At 45.5% G+C, this 21,950-nt stretch overlaps 1 protein-coding gene across 1 annotated transcript in view; it reads left to right on the plus strand.

The window, feature by feature from the left end:
* Positions 1-21,646, plus strand: part of FTO (FTO alpha-ketoglutarate dependent dioxygenase) — a 374,717-nt gene extending 353,071 nt beyond the window's left edge. Inside the window, exon 9 of the mRNA XM_030832950.2 lies at positions 19,267-21,646. Within this exon, the coding sequence (XP_030688810.2) occupies positions 19,267-19,420 (154 nt within the window). The 3' untranslated portion in view covers positions 19,421-21,646. The remainder of the gene's footprint in view (positions 1-19,266) is intronic.
* The last annotated feature ends 304 nt before the right edge of the window (positions 21,647-21,950 follow it).

Here is a 21,950-nt window from a genome sequence, read left to right on the forward strand (position 1 = left end):
CTGCAACTCTGTTTTCAGGGTGTTAACTGGCTCAGTCTGTCATTCTATACTGGGCATTCTTATCCTTATCTTATAAAAGGGGGAGTTGAGAGATTCTGTCAAAGGTTAGTAGAACCTAAGAAAAAAAGAGATACATTCATCAAAAATTAAAAACTTTTGTGCATCAAAGAACACTGTCAAGAAAGTGAAAAAAAACCTACAGAATATGAGAAAATCTTGCAAATCATGTGTCTGATAAAGGTTTAATATCCAGAATATGTAAAGAACTCCTAAAACTCAAGAACTAAAAGACAAACAACCCAATTTAAAAAAATGGGCAAAGGACTTAATGATTAGACACTTCTCCAGAGAAGATATACAAATGGTAAATAAGTTCATGAAAAGATGCTTAGCATCGTTGGTCATTAGGGAAATGTAAATCAAAACCACAATGAGAGACTACTTCATACCTACTAGAGTGGCTATAATAATTTTTAACAATAACAAAATAACAAGTGTTGGCAAGGATGTGGAGAAATTAGAACCTTTGTATTGCTGGTAGCAATGTAAAATCATGCAGTGCCTTTGAAAAACAATTTGGTGGTTCCTCAAAAAGTTAAACGTAAGATTACCATATGGCCCAGCAAGTCCACTCCTAGGTATAAACCCAAAAGAATTGAAAACAGGGACTCAAACAGATGTTTGCGCGCCAGTATTCATCACAGCATTATTCACAATAGCCAAAAGGTGGAAACAATCCAAGCGTCCATCAACGGATGAATGGAGAAACTAAATGTGTTAATATACATGCAATGGAATATTATTCAGCCATAAAAAGGAATGAAATTCTAATACATGCTATAATCTAGATGAACCTCGAAAACATCATGCCAAGTGAAACAAGCCAGACACAAAATATTGTATGATTCCACTCATATGAGTGATCTAAAATAGACAGAACGTAGGTTAGAGGTTACCGGTGCTGTGGAGAGGGGGCGATGGGAAATTGCATAATGAATTTCTGTTTGAGGTGATGAGAAAATTTTAGAAATATATACCTGTGATGCTTGTATAGCATTGCGAATGCAATGAATACCACTGAATTGTACACTTAAAAATGGGTAAAAGGGCAAATTTTACATTATATAGTTTGTACCACAATAAAAAAAGTTAATGGAACCAGATATAGAATTTAAGCATATCATCTAATGTTCCAAAGGTATCCAATTAAGGAACTAAAAATACAGAAAAACAGTATTTGCTACATGACAGATCACCCCAAAACATAGCAGCTTAAATCAACCACAGTTATTATTTCTCATATAAGTCTCTGTTCTTCTGTGGGTTGACTCATCTGGATAGAAGGTTCTTCTGCTGGCGTCACTGAGGGTCTTACCTGGGACTGTAGTCAGACGGCAGCTGGAGCGGAAAGGCCGGGCTCAGCTGGGGACTCTGGGATCGCTGGGCCTCCATCTCTCGACGTGGCCTTTCCGTGCGGTCTCTCCTGCAGGATACCCAGACTTCTTGCAGTGAGGCTCGAGATTCCTGAGAGCACAAAAGCAGAAGCTGCCAGGCTTTTTAAAGGAACTGTTCTAATGTCAGCTGTGCTGCAATCTATTGTTTAAGTCAGAGGACAGGGAGGGCCAGCTGAACCTCAGTATATGGGTGAATCCTGGAGGCGTGGTCCGTTGGGGCCATGTTTGGAGGCTAGTTAGGACAAAACCATTCACACGTGCACAGAATAAGGAGAGTCCAATCTTCATGTCACACTGTAGGAAGCCAATGGATAATATCTGAAGTTGGAAAATCAAGGAATAGGAGTGTGTGCCTATTAGTGAGAGATAACAGAAGGTAACCACCATTGGAAACGAATCCAGGGGTGGGACGAACTAGAGTGGGGGACTCTTGCTTTTTCACTGTATAAACCCTTCTATATCATTAGGTTTAAGACTGTGAGTGTGCACCGTTTGTTTCAATAACATGGTAGGGTAGTGGTTGAGAGTATGGCTCTGGGACCAGATCGCCTGGGCTCATATCTTAGCCACGTCACTCACAATCTCTGTGACCATGGGCAAGTTGTATTACCACTCAGTTCCTCAGTGTTCCCATCTGTGAGATGGGGATAAAAATCATAACCTCATAGGGTTATGAGGATGAAGCACTTAGAATGCCATCTAGCAAAATGTAGATCCTCAAATAATGTTAGCTGTTCACAATCATAACATTAGAAAAGAAAAAACAAGCAAACCCACAGTTGAAGTAGGCATCCCGAGATTCTAGCCTCCTAACTCTGCCACAAATGGGTTGAGCAAGTCTGTTAACCTCACCTTAAAACTGAGAGGGTATAAGCTAGGATGAGCTCCTAGGAACAGAAGTTCTGTCAAAGCTGAAGTCTAGAGGAGCTAGCCATGACTGTCAAAAAATGAGACTCCCCTCCCTTTTAGGAGAGAGCTTCAGATTCTTTACAGCTGAACCTGTTCCTTTATCCTCGTACTGTACCCACTATGGAGGCATAATTCACAGCCTTACTCGCTGCCTGTCCAAGGACCTTTCTCCTGGGAAAGAACTTTATAAATCATTTTAAGTTAGTGGCCATAACTCCCAGGTGCTTACATGAGACCAAGTGGAAAAGGACATTAACTTGGAACTAATTAAATCGCTGCTAGTCTGTATTTGCCGTCCTCCTGAACGAATCTCTCCCAGAAGGCTGGTCCTGTGGTCAGCCCTGGGTGAGACTGTAAAGGAGGTAACATTGGGCTCCCGAGGAACACCCCCCCTTCCTCTCACCCCAGGGAGGTCAGAGCTCATGTGTTTCTCTGCGCTATCAGGAAGCAGTATGATCTCTCCGAGAGGTGACTTAAAAGAGTCTCCTCCTTAGAAGCAGTTGCATTTTAAAATGCCTTTCCTTCTTTTCGCCATACACTTGGGGGGGAAAAAAAATGAATGAATGGTACACTTCCTGGCATGGGCTGGAGGCCAGAGCAAGAATCGTTTTCGGAGGGAAGGCTATCCTGGAACCTGTCCCTCGCACCACGTGGGCAGGCCACCTGCCGAGGGTGGTACTTCCACAGACGACCCTGGCCCTGTAACTTACAGGTGGGTGCCTCTGGGCACTAGGACCTGGGCAAGTCCATCTCCAGCTAGAAAGAGCAATTTAAATTAGGAACAGCAAGTTCCTTCCCATCTCACTCGAGCTCCCCTATCAGCTAGGGCTTCGGAGAAAGCGTCATGGCCCCTCAGTCTGTGCCAACTCCCAGGTGGTCTTGACTGCAAGGCCGTTCTTACAGAAAGTGTAAATTCTAACTTAGCAGTCGGCTGCGAAGCCTGGCTCCCTGGCAGGCCAGGCATGGGGACAGGAGGTGACAGCCGCTAATCAGGTCCTTGCTGTGCCGTCCTGACTCACCGCCGAGCCCTGGCCTGTTCCTAGCTGACCCCACTCCTGTCATGCTCAGCAAGAAGCTCAACTTCTCCATTAATCAGCCTGTTCGCAGGAGCCGGAAAGGTGACTCGTAACAGGCCTCCTGTCCCAGCCTCCTCTATAATGACATTCTGCACAAGCAGAGTCATTCTTTGATTCCCTGTGACCTTCGGGGTTCTGGCAAATGAGAAGGTGCCTGGGATCCACGGTGAGGGCCTAAGGGTGTCTTTCCTGCAAAGAGACACTTTCCTCTTCCACCCCCGCCCCCTCCCCCATCTCTCAGTGGCACGAGGCAAGGACGTGGCCTCACTCATTTTCCCTGTTGGAAAAAGCCTTCTTCCCAGAGCCAGGGGGCTTTGGGATGAGGTGGCCGGCACTGGTCCACACATGAGTATTTACCAGAGGTGACTCCGGGGGTCTGTGGCTGCCTCGCCTTGACAGATGAAAAAATGCTGCCTAAGTGCCCTTGCCAAGGTCACCCCACAAGCAATCGCTGGTGCTGGGAGAATGCGCTCACCCCAGACAGTGAGGGAGCTACAGGCCCAAGCTGTCAGAGCCCTGGAGTGGGAGACTGCGCCAGCCCGTGGAAGACGAGAGCGTACAAGACGGTAAAGTAATAAATACATGACGGCCGGTCTCTCTGCCTTGCTTGCTCCTCGGAGATGCCCAGGTAGGAACGTGGTGGCTGTGATGATTAATGAATCAACCCACCCAGTTAACCTGCAGTTTGGAAACCACGTGCAGCCCTAAGGCAGTCTCTGGGCTACTCATCCTTCCTCTCCAAGGCGCCAATGGGCTTTGGTCTGCTGCTGGCGACGCCGGCAGCCCAGCAGAAACTTCAGTTGGAGGATTTCAGAATTTGGTCCGCTTTCTATTGAAGTGCAATTTTTTAAGAAGTCCTTTCAAATCCAGTCATTTTAGAAGCAACCCCTGGGCTGACTCAGAGGTCTGCTCAGTCTTCCGTGGCTCTCAGCATCTAGGATTACCCCTTCTTCCTCAGCCTGAATCCACGGCCCCCAGAAGTAAATGAACAGCCTAAATTGGATGTGAGTTGCGTTCTGAAGATACACATCAGGTGAACTTAGGAACACAGGGAGACTTGGGCGGTACTTCTTCTTTTCTCTTGCAGCACAAAGGGGAACAAAGCGTCAGAGCTGCGGGGATGGTCAGGTTCAGTGCTGCCCCCTCCCTCGCAGCAGGCTTTGGGTCGGGGTGGGGGTGGACCTCAGGCCAGGGAAGAGTCTTAAGGAGGGTATTTTGCTTCATCCACAGAACACCACGAGTAGGTTGAGCATAGACGTTTACTCTCATGAAATGGCCCAGTTCCTAAAGGAGTAAGAGGTTTTCTGCAAACTATGGGACTAGATCCTGTCACTTCCCCGTTTAAAGCCTCCAGTGCTTTCCCATCTCGCTGAGAATAAAATCAGTCTGTACAGTGGCTTCCAAGACCCTGGTCCTCTCCGACCCCTCCTCCTTCCTCCCTTGGTCACCCTGCTTCAGCTACAGTGGCCTTCTTGCTGTCCCTTCATCAAGCCTGACTCATTGTCACCTAAAATCCTCTTCCCCCGATAGATGCCTACTGCTTCCACTCCAGCCACAGCCCTTCCTCCACCCCCCTCCGTGCGCTCACTTATTCATTTCCTGTTTGATTTGCTCCAGAACATTGATCTCCAGGAGACATTACCTTAATGTCTATTTGCTTACATTGTGTGGCAGAGAATACTAGTTTCTCATCCTGCCCACATCCTTTCCTTCTTCCTGACTATAGAATCTCAGTTTTAATGGAGGAAAGAAGAGGGTAACACATCCAGTTAAAAACCTACAGGGACTTCCCCGGCAGTCCAGTGGTTAAGAATTTGCACTTCCACCGCAGGGGGCATGGGTTCAACCCCTGGTTGGAGAACTAAGATCCCACATGCTGTGCAGCCAAAAATAAACAAAACTGTAAAAAAAAAAAAAAAAAAACCCAAAAAACAAACAAACAAAAAAACCCCTACACTTCGCAGCCTCTTTTGCAGCCCAGGGGCTGAGTTCTAGTCAGTGACACGGAGGTGGAGGTTGGTTGGCTGTCTTGCTTAGAAAGAGGAGGTAAGGGTATGTTTTACGCCTCTCTCCTTTCTCCCGCTCCTGCCTGGGAAACCAGATATGGTGGCTAGAACACCTGGACCATAAAGTGACCTCAAGGATGGCAGCCATGAGCTAAGGAGGGCAAAACAAAAAAATAGATGCAGCAGCCTGGGTCCTGGATGTTTCAGGTGTACAGCAAAGTGATTCGGTTATAGACATATATACGTATATATCTTTTTTTTTTTTTTTTTGGCTGTGTTGGGTCTTCGTTGCTGCACACCGGCTTTCTCTAGTTGGAGCGAGTGGAGGCTACTCTTCCTTGCGTTGCGCAGGCTTCTCACTGCAGTGGCTTCTCTGGTTGCGGAGCATGGGCTCTAGGTGCGTGGGCTTCAGTAGTTGCAGTGCATGGGCTCAGTAGTTGTGGCTTGCGGGCTCTAGAGCAACGGCTCAGTAGTCACGGTACACGGTCTTAGTTGCTCCGCAGCGTGTGGCATCTTCCCGGACCAGGGCTAGAACCCGTGTCCCCTGCATTGGCAGGTAGATTCTTAACCACTGCACCACCAGGGAAGTCCCTATATATTTTTTGAATTCTTTTCCATTATAGTTTATTGAGTTTTCCTCCTTCTTGATCACTGAACCCAGCAGCATAGATATTTATGTGGGTAAAAGCAATTTTAATTTCTAAATGTTAGCTGCAGAAACAGCATCATTCAGTTCCTAGGGGTATAAAATGCGGATTTGCTTTGGCTCTAAGACGAGGAAGTTTCTGACATCTTTGGAGTTCAGCGACCTTGTTAGCGTAGCAATCCTGATGCTACAGTTGCTTCGACTTCTTGCCCTTCTACCGAAGAGCTACACTAAAATACAGTTTTATTCCTATCATAAAACATCCGTAGGCAGATGGAGCCATTTATGATCTCTAATCTTGAAATGGCAGCTTAGAGAATCCAAGGATTCTTGGGCTAGGGTGGAATAGTGCCCAGAGGGGTCCATGATACACATATGTTATCTTGAGGGGATAAGAACTTGCCTGCAAAAATGCTTTTTGGATCAGAGTAACAGTGACTGGTAGTACTTCCAATTCTACCAACAGAGGAAGTGCAGTTTTGTAGAAAAATGCTGAACTAGCAAATGACCTAAGCTTTAGTCCCAGCTACGTGTCTTAGCAGCCATGTGACCCGGAGCAAGGCCTGCACGTCCTAATCTCCCCAACTGGGACAGCACCTTTATTTCCTACCCTAGTAGTGAGGGTCACATGAGATAAGGTATGTGAAGGTAAACCATAATATTTATATGTAAAATCCCAGTTTTTAAAAGATGGGAAGAACCTCAGGGGTTGTCTAACCCAACCTTTCGTTTTACAGATCTGAGTACTGATGGCCAAGAAAGTCCAGGTTTTGCCCAAGGTCACAGGATAGGGTAGTGGTGGAGCTGGGTCTTGAGTTCCCAGACCAATTTTATTCCTACCATCTCGTCCTTTTTGTCCATGGATGAGATACTGTTATTATTTCTCCTTTGGTTGTGCCTTTGCATTTACTGTCTTTATCATAAAACTGGTGATATTGCAGAGAGATTAGTCCTGCCTTAAGGAAGTACAGTTGGAAGTTCAGACGCAAGTTGCTTTCAGTCATCTGTGCATCGCACCGTATTTACTGTGGCTACAATGGGGCAGACTCTAGGCTTGGAGGATATAGCAGTGAGTACAGCAGAGATCCCTGCCTTCAGGGAGCTTATCTAACACACACACACACGCACACACACACTCTAGATGGTATCAAGTGTTGTGGAGAAAAATGGGGCAGGAAAAGAAGATGGGGAGTGGGGAGTGCTGGGTTGGGTAGGTAGGAAGGGGAGATGCTGCTGTCTTACGTAAGATAGTCAAGGAAGGCCTTACTGATTGGATTATGTCTAAGTGGTGACCTGAAGTAATAGGGGAGCGAGCCACATGGATATCTTAGGGGAAGAGTGTTCGAGGCTGAAGAAACAGCAGGTATTTGAGCGCTCTGGAATACCTTTGCCTGTTCAAGGAAGAGCAAATCAGCCAATACGACTGGAGCAAAGTGAGTAATGGGACAAGTGGAAGGAGAGGCCAGAGGATGGGGGATGACCGGGGCGGGGAAGCCGTAGGTCACGAAGCGACTTGTGGACTATTGTAAGAATTTTGACTTGGACTCGGTCTTTAAACGGGTGCAAAGCAGAAATTCTTCAGAAGACTGGGATGCCCTTGATCAATTGACATTCTGCTTTGACCCACCATTTTCTCTCTAATTCCTCATTTGGACTGCCCCCCACCCCTTTGGTTTGCGGCTCCACCAAGTGTTCTTTGTAAGTGCTCTTGACCTATTAGTGAATGTTCTTAAAGGAGAGAAAAGAAACAAAGGCCCAGTAGCTTCGTGTTCTGTATAAGGTTAAAATAAACTTGGGAGATGCTTCCCGGCATCCAAAAACCAATTAAGCAGGTTACTTGGAAGTATTTCTAAAAACAGCAGCACAGTGGAAACAGACTGACAGGTGAGCAGATGGGAGGACCATCGACTCAAATTTATTTCACAGCTTGCAGCTCAAATGAGTGTTCCAGAGTCAGAACAGCTGGCCTTTTATTCGGTAAGCCACTGTCCTTTGCTTTGCTCGTCTCTCAAGAGTAGGAATGGATTTTGCTCCAGTGGAAGTTTGTCCATCGGTCTTTGACTTTGCAGGGGAAAATCCTTTGTAGAAAACAAGCTCTTGATGTAAATCAGATTTCTCTGTAACGTCTGCTTCTTTCATGGGTTATGAAGTTTCTGGATTCTGGAAATCAATGGCGTTGGCCTCTTAGCTTTCATTTTCATAACCGTATTCATTACCTCTGTGCCTACTGTTATCTGATTCTGAGTAAATGGAATTTAACCAAGTAATCAAAAAGCAAAAGTCTTCAGGTTTGCAAGAAGAAACATTTTTTTAAATGGTATAGTGCATCTGAAAATCACAGCTGCCTTGAATTTCTGATTGTCAGTTATTCTGGAATCTTTCTGAAGTTTGAGACTGTCCTGTGCAAACTTTGCTTAAGTTTCAAGCAACAGGGAAGTCACGAAATTTGGAAAGGGTTATCTTTTGTCAATCATGGTCCTTTGTGGGGTACCGTGCTGACAGAGGATGGAGGAGAGACCGTATTCTATGGCTGAAAGGAGGGCTTGATACTACCCAGTGGGGATTTTGTTCCAATAATTGCATCAAATTGGACCTTCTGCCATGTTGCAGGTATAGCATTAATATTACTCATTAAGTCATATGCCTGTATGCTTCCCTCCCAACGGCAGAGGCACTGGCAGAATATATTTTCTTCCAAAGTGTTTGTTTTCATTGTTGCCCTTTAAAAATAATGAGTTCATTCTATTCCCTTGCAAGGAAAGTTACTCTAGACTGCTTTGAAATTGTATATCTTTTGTTGAGCACCTTTCTGCAGTGGTTCCATAGCTTTGTGTGCTGGGGAACCCAACCCGGCCTCTCTTAAAACTCCCAACCAAGCTGCCTCAGACTTGATTCATATAATCGTCCAGCCGATTTGACCTTTATATTGTTACCCTTGGCCAGGTAGAAGTCATGCAAGTTTCAGATGACCCTATCATGTGACCAGAGATCAAAGGTCAGCAGCTCCTAAATGTTCAGCTGTCAAGGTAGCCCATTCATCACTCTCATTATGTAACTGACAAGCTGACAAATGAACCTGGGGATAAAATTGTTCTCAACTCTTTACCTCCTGGATTTACACCCCCGTGTTGGGCCAAGCAGTCTCCGATGTTAAGTGGTTCCACGGGCCTGCTGGAGTCCCTGAAGTAGGGGGAGGGACTCCAGGAGTACTGTTCTCTGTGCCAGACCTTGTGAAGTCACCAGTTACCTACTTACGGAGCCACGTTGCAGGTCTACAAGAACTGACCGTGAGCCTGGTGTCCTCTGAAAGGGAGGTGAGTTTAATGTGAGTCCTCTGTGGACCCAAAGACACCCACGTGTCCCCCCCACCCACCCACATACCACCTTCAGCATCTTTGTGGTCCTTTGTGGTAGGTTGAGATGGTGCATGTTTTCGCAAACTGGCTCAGTCTGAAGAATCACTTGTGAAAATTCACATGGACTGGACCCTCCTCCCGGGAGTCTAGCTTGGGGCTAGGTGCCTTTGGAAAACTGTTTATAACCAGGACCCAAACTGATTCTCTTGATGTCTGTATTTTGGAACAGTACAAAGAGCTTGAGATTAGGAATCAGACAATTTTGCCAAATCCTGACTCTATCCTTTCTTTAGCTGTGAATTGGACAAGCTATTTAATCCTCTGGACCTCCATTTTCCATTTGAGGACATACGTTTAATTAGAAGACTTATACAGTGCCTGACACTCAGTAGATATGATGGGCTATTTTTAATGTTTCTATCAGCCTTATTACTATTCCTTTGGTCTGAGAGGAGACGTCATCAGGGAGGCATTGGCACGAGAGAATTGCTTTATAGTATCTCCCATAGCAACAAAAACCTCTGAAAAACTTATAAGGGCAGAACGGCAAGGAGATGTGAGGATTACACAGTATAATTACGTAGGTTGGGAAGAAACCCTAAAGAAGGTGCAGATAGTACAGTAGAAGGGAGAAGGGCATGGCATCCCCCTGGACCCCGAAAGAAAGAACAGAGATGACTATGAGCCATTCTGTTACCAAAAAGTGTCCCTGATTTTTAGACCAGTAAGAGGTCTTGTGACCTTGTCTCTTCATCTCTTGACCCCTTGGAGGTACTATCTGAGCACCTTACCCCTCACCCCAGGGGCCTCTCTTCTCTGGTGGAGTCTTTGCCACAGGTCAGAGGAGCTATTAGCTGTGACCTGGAGTGGGACAAAGCCCTGCTTCCATATGCTAGGAGGACAGGGAACCCTGGTCAAAGGAAATTCCTTCTTGGATCCCAAGTAGGAACTCTAAATGTTCATTTTCCTTAAACAAAACCAGACACCCTGCTATTCATGGCCACTGGACTATATAATATATTAATATTATATTTCAGAGAAATTATAGGTAATACTGGTGTTGAGGAGAAGAATTAGGAGCGATGAGAACCATTATTTACATGGAAAATGGTGAGTTCCAAACAAATGTGGAGAGCACAGTTATTTGCAGCAGCTGGGCTTGGCCTGGGCTGTTCTCTGTGCTGCTCCCTTCTCCTCCCAACGAGGGAACAGTATAGGTTCACAGTAGGTACTCCACACCATGCTGATTGATTGACTGAGATCTAGACAGCAGGGTTTATCCAGACTGAACAGCACAATGATTTCTTGCAAAATGGCTGGTTATCCAGATGGCTGAATGGCATTATCCTGGTATTCAAAAGCATTTGGGGGATATTTGGCTTTTAGAGCAGCTAAGCAAGCTCTTCTATCAGGCTTCTCCCTTCTTCCCTGAAATGTGAAGCCAAAAGTAGATTTTTAAATAACCAGAAGTTAAGTCGAGTCAAGCTTCTCGAGTGGTCATGGCTGAAAAAATAGTACCTGCTAAAAAGGTGTATTGACCCACCCCATCCCCCCCAAAAAGAGCTGACCCATGGGCCAAAGTGTGGCTTTTCCTCACTCTGATGTGTGTTGACTTTACTGATCTGAGAACATTAACATGTGAGTCAGAGGCAAGAGGTTAAAAGCCTTTGAAAGAGAAAGTGAGAGTGTCCTTTGTTGGACCTCACTCAGGAGTTGGTTTTGCTTAGTGGTTCTGCAGTAGGTAAACTGAGTTATACAAATCAAACAAGCTGATTTCATACAACCACCTCAGTCAAAGTAGACCATCGTGATTCGTATGACAGGGCAGCTCTTTCTTTGTCAGGTTGTCCACAGAGCCATGATGGCAGTAACACAAAGTCCAAGAAGACAAATTATAAATTCGTTCACTCACTCTTCTCTTTTCAAAGCATTTAAAGTCTCAAGGGTAGATGATTATAAACAGGTCTGCATGCTCGCCTCACCTCTAAGACAGATTATTTGGAACAAAGTCTGGTGAGACCATGAAAAACAGTACAATGGAGTAGCCTCTTACTCCAAGTGAGATTTGAAATGTGGTGTTTAATGTAGACATCATGGAGAGTCAGAATTATTCACGGAATCCCTTAAATGGTACATAAAGTACTATTAGGGAGTTAGATCCCGTGTTATATGAAAAAATACTTCTTTTTATATATATATAAATTTACTTATTTTTGGCTGCATTGTGTCTTCATTGCTGCGTGCGGGTTTTCTCTAGTTGTGGCGAGCGGGGACTACTCTTCGTTGCGGTGCGTGGGCTTCTTGTTGCGGAGCACAGGCTCTAGGCACATGGGCTTCAGTAGTTGCAGCGCATGGGCTCAGTAGTGGTGGCGCACGGGCTTAGTTGCTCCGTGGCATGTGGGATTTTCCTGGACCAGGGCTCGAACTCGTGTCCCCTGCATTGGCAGGCAGATTCTTAACCACTGTGCCACCAGGGAAGCCCCAATACTTCTCTTTTAAATATTGGAATAACTCTGTGTGGCAAGATGCTATGATTTTACTGGGCCCAGAGAACCTAAGAACGGAGAACATGCAGGTCCCACATTGGTCTAGAGCTCCCTCCACAGCATAGAAGCCCATTGAGATTGTTGCCCCTTTACATCATTATTTCCCACTTTCTTCATGCTGGTCCTGGCAGTTGCGTCTTGCAGGTTAAACGTAGATTTGATGTGATATCACATCAGGGTTTTCTACTTGAGTGAAGCCTCTTAAGCCTTGGTGCTGGTTTACACCGTTTGAGGGAATGTATTGTGATGTGGCTGATACCCTAAAACAGCCTTCTGTTTGACATGAACCAGGATGACAGTCAACTCCTCACTGTAAGTGAAAATTCCAGAAAAATACTCTGACTTGGAGAAGACTGGATATTTTCTGATGAAGTTGTGAGTCTAAATTGCTCTAGTCTTTTGGGACTTTCCTGGCGGTCCAGTGGTTAAGACTTCGCCTTCCAATGCAGGGAGTGTGGGTTCGATCCCTGGTCAGGGAACTAAGATCCCACATGCCTCGTGGCCAAAAAACCAAAACATAAAAAACAGAAGCAATATTGTAACAAATTCAATAAAGACTTTTAAAATGGTCCACATCAAAAAAAAAAAATCTTAAAAAGAAAGTGTGATGTCTTTCACACTTATTTTTTTTAATGCATTCTTTTTAAGGGCTGTGTGATATTTCATTATCTGGTTGCACATATTTTATTCTTTTTTTTTCACACTTATTTTTAAGCATTACACGCCCCCGGCCAATGTTGCCTAATCTGCTGTGTTTTAAAAATAGAACTTGTGTCACAAAGGAAAGGGCTACATTTGTGCAGTAGTCTACATATTTTAAAAGGCTTTTATATTTTTATATATATTATTTAATTTTTATCTTCACAAAGTCCAGTGAACCAGGGAAACATGAACTTCGTGTAACAGTTGAGGAAAGTAAGAGGTTGGGAGGTTTTTCTCAGGGTCACTCCAGGAATACAGTTGACCCTTGAGTAAATTTGAACTAAGAAGGTCCCCTTATACATGGGGTTTTTTTCAATAAATATAGTCAGCCCTCTGTATCTGTGGATACAGAACCCAAGGATACGGAGGGCCAACTGGAAGGGATTTGAGCATCCACGGATTTTGGTATGCAAACTGGGGGTCCTGGCACGAGTCCCCTGAAAATACTGGGGGATGACTGTATAATTAGAAGTAGTTTATGCTCTTAAAAGATGAAGATGTATCTTTTACTTCTATAGATGATAGATGCTTACGCTATGAGAACCTCAGAGTCATTAGAATGAAGAGAAAGTTTTGTCAGTCATTTGCTGTAATTATTGTCACAGGAACATGAAAAAAAAAGCATTTTGCTCCTTTCTTTCCCCGGAAATGGTTTGGAATCTCCTGAATATCTACGTTTGGCAAGAATAGCTAAGTAATCAGGGGATAGCACCCATTTTGGTCCAAATGGGAATCCATGAGAAAGATGGAATGTGGTGGAAAGGACAGCCAGCCAGATGTCCAGGGTCTGCGCAGCCCCGCTCTCCCACCTGCCATTGGATTAATCTGGGGAAAGGCAGCCCTCACGTCAAATGTGGTTCAGGTACCTGCCTCCCCATCTCTCTCAGGTTATTGTGAAAATTGAATAAATCAGTGCTGCATATTAAGATTCTTCGAGACGCTTAAACAATGTATGGAATGTACTTATTTTAATCAGGAGTTACTCTCTTCTTTCACATTAAAGAATTCTCTCTTAGGAGTTCATTTTTTTTGTCTCCTCAATGGCCTGTGCTTGGTAATATTTCTCCATCAAGTTCTAGTTTTTTGTACTTTTTTTAAAAATTTATTTATTTTTATTTTTGGCTATGTTGGGACTTCGTTTCTGCGCGAGGACTTTCTCTAGTTGTGGCAAGCAGGGGCCACTCTTCATCGCGGTGCGCGGGCCTCTCACTGTTGCGGCCTCTCTTGTTGCGGAGCACAAGCTCCAGACGCGCAGGCTCAGTAGTTGTGGCTCACGGGCCTAGTTGCTCCGCGGCATGTGGTATCTTCCCAGACCAGGGCTCAGAACCCATGTCCCCTGCATTAGCAGGCAGATTCTCAACCACTGCGCCACCAGGGAAGCACTACTTTTTTTTTTTTTTTTTTAACGCCTGTTTGTCCCAATGAATCTTTTAGCAGGAACCACTTCTCCCAAAATCTTTATCATTTCATCAAGAGTAATGGAAATGTTACCTGTCCTTCTTTATTTGTTGCAAAATTTAGGGACGAGGAGGAAGACCGTACATGTTTTCTTAAAATCGATGGCCAGCACATTACTGTAAAACCTATTGATTAAAAACACAAAGTATAATGTTAGTCATTTAGTCTGTGAAGTGATGCAATAAGGGAAGAAATTTATTCTCTGGCTCTTGCATTAACCTTTTATTGACTACTTGCATACCCATAATTAACACACACTTTAGCTAAAGTGGTTAATTTCAGCATGGCGACCAGTGTTCACTAATGTAGCTGCGGTCCTCATCCTCCAAATGTAAGTGTAGCCCTGGGGGAATCAGCAGGCGGTGGGGCCCTGCGTGAGTTACACCTGGGAGAGGAGAGGAGGGGAACCTCTGGACAGTCGGCTGACAGGCCAGCCGACGTGACACCTTTCAACTGCTTCCTGTTACGTCACTAGGTCATTCAGGGAGAACCACTCCCAAGTAGCGAGAGTTTTGAGGGTAGCTACAGAGTCCTTTGAATTGAAATAATGTGAATTTGGGAGGGAGAGAGATGAAGCATATATTATTTTCCATAGCTCCCCTTGCCATGCCGCATAAAAGGAACAGGGTTTTCTGAGTAGATCTGAGTTTATTTGTTAACCCTTTAGGATGGGAGTAGAGAGCACAAGGTTGAAAGGGGAAACTGTAGCTTCCTTACTGTTTAGCTGAGTTTCTTACTGTTTGTCTGCGCTCAGAATGATCTGCTATCCTTGATAAAGAAATTTTTAGGGAAATTTTTTTAACTTTCTTTAGAAAGGTCATCCAGCTCTGGTCATTAAAACTGGCTTATTTTTATTTTTATTTTATTTTATTATTATTTTTTTTTTTGCGGTACACGGGCCTCTCACCGTTGTGGTCTCTCCCATTGTGGAGCACAGGTTCCGGACGCGCAGGCTCAGCGGCCATGACTCATGGGCCCAGCCGCTCCGCGGCATGTGGGATCCTCCCGGACCGGGGCATGAACCCGTGTCCCCTGCATTGGCAGGCAGACCCTCAACCACTGCGCCACCAGGGAAGCCCTGGCTTATTTTTGCACAAAGGCCAGTGTGGATGACACCAGCGCACTCTTGTTTTCTGGGTAGAAATTTGTCCCCAGTGGAAATATTATTGGAATCGAAAACAAAAGCCAGGGATTTCATGCTTTCACATGATCTCTGCACTGTATCAGCAGCATCTCAGTTTGGAGAGAGGACCATCAACATGCGCCTGGCAGGCAGGGCCACTGCAGTGGATGTTGTAGAAGGCAGGAGGGCACCGAGGGGTGGGACGCATGGCCGGCATATCAGCCAGGACTCTTTGGGTCGCAAGTGACAGAAAAACCGAACTCAAACAATAACAAGCTCGTGCAACTGAAAAAGTCTAGGCATACCTAGCTTCAGGTGAGACTCAATCCAGCTACTCAAACCGTATCACCCAGGACCCAGCCCCTTGCTGCGTGGTAGCAAAATGACTATGCTGGTTCCAGATCACATATCCTAATAGTTCGCAGACCAGGCGATAAGAAAGCCTTTTCCCTTAGTTCCCAGACCAGTCCTTTGATTTACTCTCTCAGTCTTGCCCTGGAGAGGGTCACGTGCCTCCCCTAACCTCCTCCCTGTGGCTGGGAGAGTAGGATGTGCTGATTAGATCAAACCAGTCAAGGCTCTTCCCTGGCTGTAGAGGTGGAGCCAATCTCACTCAAACCACGTGGCCAAGCGTAGGGATGGGACGGATTCCCCACAGGAAACTTAGAATCTTCTTTGTGGGAAACTTGGGAAAAGACACAAGACAGCCAGTGTCCACCACCATCAGGACTCCTAAAACATTTCCTAAGAGAACTCAGGGCCCCTTGATTTGGCGAGAGCTACAGAGCATGCGTGCTGAGAAACAATCCAACTTTATTTCCGAGAAATGCCAAGTCAACCTGAAACAACTGCCGCTCAGACAGTCCAACGACAGCACCTGTTATGAATTCTGGGTCTTCAGGAGCAACTGCTAAGTCTTTCTGAATCTGAGCATTTTAGCCTGTCACTGGAGAGTTGTAGCAGCTTGAATACATAAGCCTCAGCGTCCTGGAATGTCACATTGTGATGGGATTCAGCCCCAGGCTCAATCTGCTTCAAGCCAGAAAGAGCTGCTTCTGGTTCTTCAGAGCTGCCCCCAGTCCAGAGGCCACCCAGTCAGTTAGCTGAAGGGAGGGGACAGTCACAGGTACAATAGGCAGCCCTCTTGTTGGCATCTCCCATTGTCACTGGCACTCGTAGTAGAAGTAACGATAGCAACAATAGTATTTAATAATTATTGAGGGCTCCCTATGTGCCAGGCACTGTGCTAAGTACTTCTCATGTGTTAATCCATGTAACCTCCACAACAAGCCCATAAGTCATGTACTGTCATCGTCATCACTGTCATCAGTATTCCCATATGACAAGTAAGAAACTGAGGCTTGGTGAGGTTAAGAAGTTTGCCCAAGATGTCATGCCCCAGGGAAGCAGCAGCTCCTGGTGTCCGGAGAACGTCTTTACCACTGTGCTTCCCCATCTTAGGAAATTAAGATGGAAGAGAGGCAGAATGAGGGAATTGAGCAGGAGAAATTGAAACCTAAAGGGAGATACGCCTTCAAGTCATTCTCAAGCCTTTTCTTTTTCAGTCCCACCGTCCGGCATGATGTTGAATTGGACAATGTGCTTTGAGTTGGGGGCGACTGTGCTTCCTTGCAGGCGAATGCATTACCTCAACAGCAAGCCTTCTGTGGGGCGCAGTCGTGACCATTGAGAAACTGGCGAGGAGCGCTGGGCATTAAAGGAAGAGCTTTAAAGTGATCTTGAAAGACCTGAATTAAGGCCCTGAAGAGACCAAACAAGGGGTTCTAGCTCTAGCCCAGAGGGAAGCAGTGGGTGCGCACAGCTCCTAGCCTCTCAGGGCCGGCATGAGAAGGAGGTAGTACCCACACCGGCCAGTCCTTCCATGGGAAGAACAGTAGAAAATCAGAGCAACTTCACCCAAAAGAAAACTGGGTGGGCTTGGGAAGCTTGTACAATACAAGTGTAAGCGAACTTCTGCAGCAGGTGTTACCATTTTTAATACTTTCTCAAAATAAGGGGGCAAAACGCACTGCCAGGTGAAAAAGCATCTCTGTTGACTTTTGACAAACCTTATGCTATTCGAGGTGGATCAGCGCTTATCACAGCCCTTTAATCTGCCAACCAGGGTAGTGTGTGCACAGATCGTTTACCCGCCGTGAGATGGAGAGGCTCAATATGGAATAACTCTCCCTACCTGGTAAATTGAGCCTTACCCTCTGATTCTGAGGCAGAGAGAAAGAACAATTTAAAAAGCTTTGCAGAGTTCCTTTGTAATTAGTCGCAGCTTCCCTTGAATATTAATTTCCCCCAGCCCTTTCATGTGATTTAGAGACTGTCTGTAGAACTGCAGAGATGCACCCACTGCAGTGAGGGGCAACATCTCAAAACACCTATTATTATTAAGTACTCTGCAGAACGTGCCTCTGTTCTTCAGTTCTGTGTGGGCTTATCAGTGCAAACAGTTTAATATTTATGCTAAGAGGATTGTCAAAAGCAGCTTCTGTTGCTTTAATTCTTGTTTTAAATAAATAATGAGAACATTTAAACACATTACTCTTCTTGGGGCCCTGAGGTCAGCTAATCTTATTATTTATGAAGTGATGTGCTACATAATAGTACTTAGTGCATGTTAACAGACGCTATTATCAGGGCCCGATGCGGAGAGCTGAAGATATATTGGAATGTTATGTGTAATGTACGACGGATTGAGTGCACAGGATGCCAGGATAGCAATTAACCACCCGAGAAAATAGGTGTAAAGTTGAAGTATGTTTTCCCATGGGGATCCCCTCACCATTAATAATTCCCCAGAGGAGAAGATGTCCTTTAGTTAGGAGCCTGCTCGACCGTCAGGCTTGGAAATAGGTCCAGGATGGTCCATTCTTTGATCTCTTCATCATAGTTAGTCCTACACGGAAGACAGAGGATGGGTAGGACCCCTTTTTAATTGATTTAGAGAACAATGCCAAGAAGGTCAGGTGGGGTGGGGAAGGACCACGCAGCTCTCCCAGATGTACTCAGAGTATTTCTTTTTGGTGCATGCACTGTCACCGCCACGTGCTCCAAGAGAGTAGAGAAACTGTTCGTTTCTTATTGCAATTTGTGTTTTCTTCTGTCGATCATCACTTTTCAGATACATAAAGCCAAAGCCACTGAGTTTTCCCAGACCAATTTCCAGTAAGCTGTGGTCTTTCGGCAAGGTAGATGCCTGCCAGGGTGCGATGATGTCGCCCCAACTTTCTTCCTACGAGGCTATAATTTAGTTGCGTATGATAATTAATTTCTCTACTATTGATGAATAATCCATTTAATAAAAACCGTGATTTAAGTGTTTTCCTTAGGGAGTCACTCTTGCTAGCCTCTTAATTTAATTTTGTGGAAGTTTTCTCCACCTATTCATCAGTGGAAATGATTATTAACCTCTATTTGCATATATCCTTATAAATCGGTCTCTCCTTGGAGTGCCTTTTTCTGAGCACAGCAGGCTGGGACACTTGTAAATCTCTGGGATCTCCAAAGTCAATCCCGGTCTGTAATATTGTTTAATCTATTCTTGGATGTTTTAATGCAGTAAATTCAATTTAATCTTTCCCAGTAATCTAGTAATACATGGAAATCCCGCAAACAGTTAAATCTGATAATGGCTTAATCACACACTTTAAATAACAGTCGAGATAATGAAAAAATAATTCACCATTTTAAAGGCAGAGTAACTGAATTTCCCCGATGATTGGCTTCTACAAAGCCATTAGAGGTAATACAGATCTGGGCAGTGGAAAAAATAAAGACGTTCCAGCACCATAAAGAACAACTCTTCCTTCTTATAAACACACCTGCTTTCTGCCGCCCAAACTCACCCTTGTGTATCATCGCCACCGTCATAGCGGATCGTCACTGGGGCACTTGGCAAGGTCGCCCCAAGTTGCCCATGAGTTTGGGTCTTCCAGCCATTTCCTCCCAGGGGTAAACTGCCTGTTCTTCCTCTTGCAGGTGCCAGTCCCGAATTGCCCGAACTCTACCTGCGGATCAGAAGCCAGAGTGCCGGCCGTATTGGGAAAAGGATGATCCTTCGATGCCTCTGCCGTTTGATCTCACAGATATCATTTCCGAACTCAGGGGTCTGCTTCTGGAAGCCAGACCCTAGAGAAAGAGCACAAGTCTTAGGTGGAGGAGCAAAGGCTGTCTTTGACTTCTCTCCTCCAACCTTGTCATGGGCTTAGGCAAGGGGATTATGGGTAGACTGGGCCTTGGGATTGTAGACCCTGGGTCCCAGTTGGAAACAGCTAGGGAATGGAGCCCATGAATATTAAAATGTTTAAAAGTGACACAGGGTTATAGTGATTTGGTATTAAACAAGAACCTCCAACCCCCAAGGCTGTTCTCCACTTGGATTTTTAATGTGAGCCATTCCACTCCCAATGCCTGAGAAGCGACCAAGGTGAGCCTGGCCTGTGGCAAAACCTCACCTACTTTCCTCCTTCCCAAACCTTTGCAGAGACTCTGCAGGGGATGGCTCTCAGGCCGTCTAGGGGAAGACCGAATTTAGAGACATTTAGCCCATTTTCTCACCACACCCTGTAGAGGCTACGCTGTTCAGTATGGTAGCCACTAGGTAGATGGGGCTCCTTAAATTTAAATTCCATTTTAATCGTAATTAAAAATTCAGTTCCTCAGTTGCACGAGCCACATTTCAAGTGCTTAGTAGCTATGTGTGGCTAGTGACTGCTGTATTGGACACAGAACATTTTCATCATTGTAGAAAGCCCTCCCAGACAGCACTTCTATCAAAAGTTTGAGAGCGGGAGATTCTGTTTTCGCGTTCTCTGTAGCTGCTCTCCCCACAGGCGAAATAAATTAAAAGAGAAATGCCTCGTTGAAGAGTGGCCTCTTTCCCTTCTCTAGGACAGCCTGGGTTATGAGCCCTGTACTCTGCACATAAGAATGGAGCAGTGTTGAAGATTAAAATAAAGTTGACATCCTGTCTTGAGGAAGTTTCCCTGATCTAATGAAAGAGACACAGTCCTATTTACATTGCTTCCTGATTTTAGCCAGCATACTACATGTTGTTTCATAATTCCCCCGTTCGCACATAACGATGGGTAGCATTGAGGCTTGAAGAACCCTAGTGCCCATCCTGATGATGTCAGGGCACCAGAGAGACGATGAAGAGGTTAAAACTTGGGCTTTGGTTTTCGAGTGCCTGGATCTAAATGCCCAGTAGCTTGTGACTTTTGGTGTGTTACTGTGCCTTGGTTTTCTCATCTGTATAATGGGGATACTATAGGCACCAACTCATAAGGCGGAGATGAAATGAAATAACTTAGCTGCAGACTTAGAACAATATCTGACACGTAGTTAAATACCCAGTAAATATTAGTATTATTATATGTCAGTAAGTGACCTGCTGTAGGCATTTGCCCCTCCCTTCCTCAATCTTGGTGCCAGTTTTGTCTTGTGGTGCCCTGAACCCACCTCTCCCTTTTGGGCCTGGCTCCCGACCTTTGGTGACCCTGGAAATCATGAGAATAGTTAGCCCCTCTCCCCAGCCTGTCACCTTCTTTGTAGTTGTTTGCAGTAGTTGGAAAGCTGAGGAGCTTTTTTGCCCCTTGAGAGGTGCGCTGAGAACCAGGCTCTCTCCCGCCAGCAGAATCTCGCTGGTTCAAAGTATGGGCTCATTCACATGGAGTCAACCCCAGGGAGTTCACGTCACACAAAGCAGGCGGGGTTTCCTCATCTTGAGACTCTTCGTAGACACTGGATGAATTCCCTGATGTCTTTAAGCCTCAGTCTCCCCGTCAGTGAACGATGAAGCGCTGCCTCTCAGGGTTGTGGGAGAGATGAAATGAAATCACGTAGGTAAGGAGTGCAGGGCACGCAGAAGTCACCGGCTGGGCAGCCTTGGGACCATCTAGCCTAGTGTTCTATTTCACCCCCCCAGTGTCTCTTCCTTGTCATAGTTCACTAGGTGCCAATATTCAAAAATTGGGAGATTTCATGTAAAATAAAAATGTGTGCATCCTCTTCAGAATTCAGAACATCTGGCAGCCCTAGGCCTCCATCCTGGCATGGCAAAGAGCTAGGTAGCGTCCTCTCAGGCAGGGCGTGAACCCTCTGTGGCCCCCGTTGCTCCCAATTACCATTTATTGTGAACCTGACTGGCGTTACGCCTTCGTGTCGGCACCCTCCAGACCTGCTTGCTTGCATCCCTAGAGTAGAAATGAATAATAATGTTGAGTGCTTACCCCCATATATGTGTATTACTATCGAGCTATATTTGTGGACTGCTTGTACCAATAGGTCATGTACATCATAAAACATGCATAAACAATAAAAATACTGAAAGGATGAGATAAGAAACCAAGAGAGGTCCTGCTATTTTCTCCTTGCACACCAGCAGGTGGGCCTGCTTCCTTGGCCTGGGGGGCGCCCAGGTGGAGAGAGTCCTCGGAGTCCTGCAGGTGGGGGAAGAGCCAGGGGTTGGAGAAGCCACTTCCAGGAGTGAATCCGAAAGGTGAGATCACGTTTGCTCAGAAGAACTGGTGGCTTTCACTAAGCATGAGCTCATTGTGTTTAAGGGTTACATACACTCTCTGAGGAAGTTTCAGGTGGGTAGAAGGAGGAAGGGCAAGAGATGATTTACAAAAAGGGGGGCTTCCCTGGTGGCGCAGTGGTTG

Source organism: Globicephala melas, chromosome 19, assembly GCF_963455315.2.
Source record: "Globicephala melas chromosome 19, mGloMel1.2, whole genome shotgun sequence".
In the NCBI taxonomy this organism is placed as follows: Eukaryota; Metazoa; Chordata; class Mammalia; order Artiodactyla; family Delphinidae; genus Globicephala; species Globicephala melas.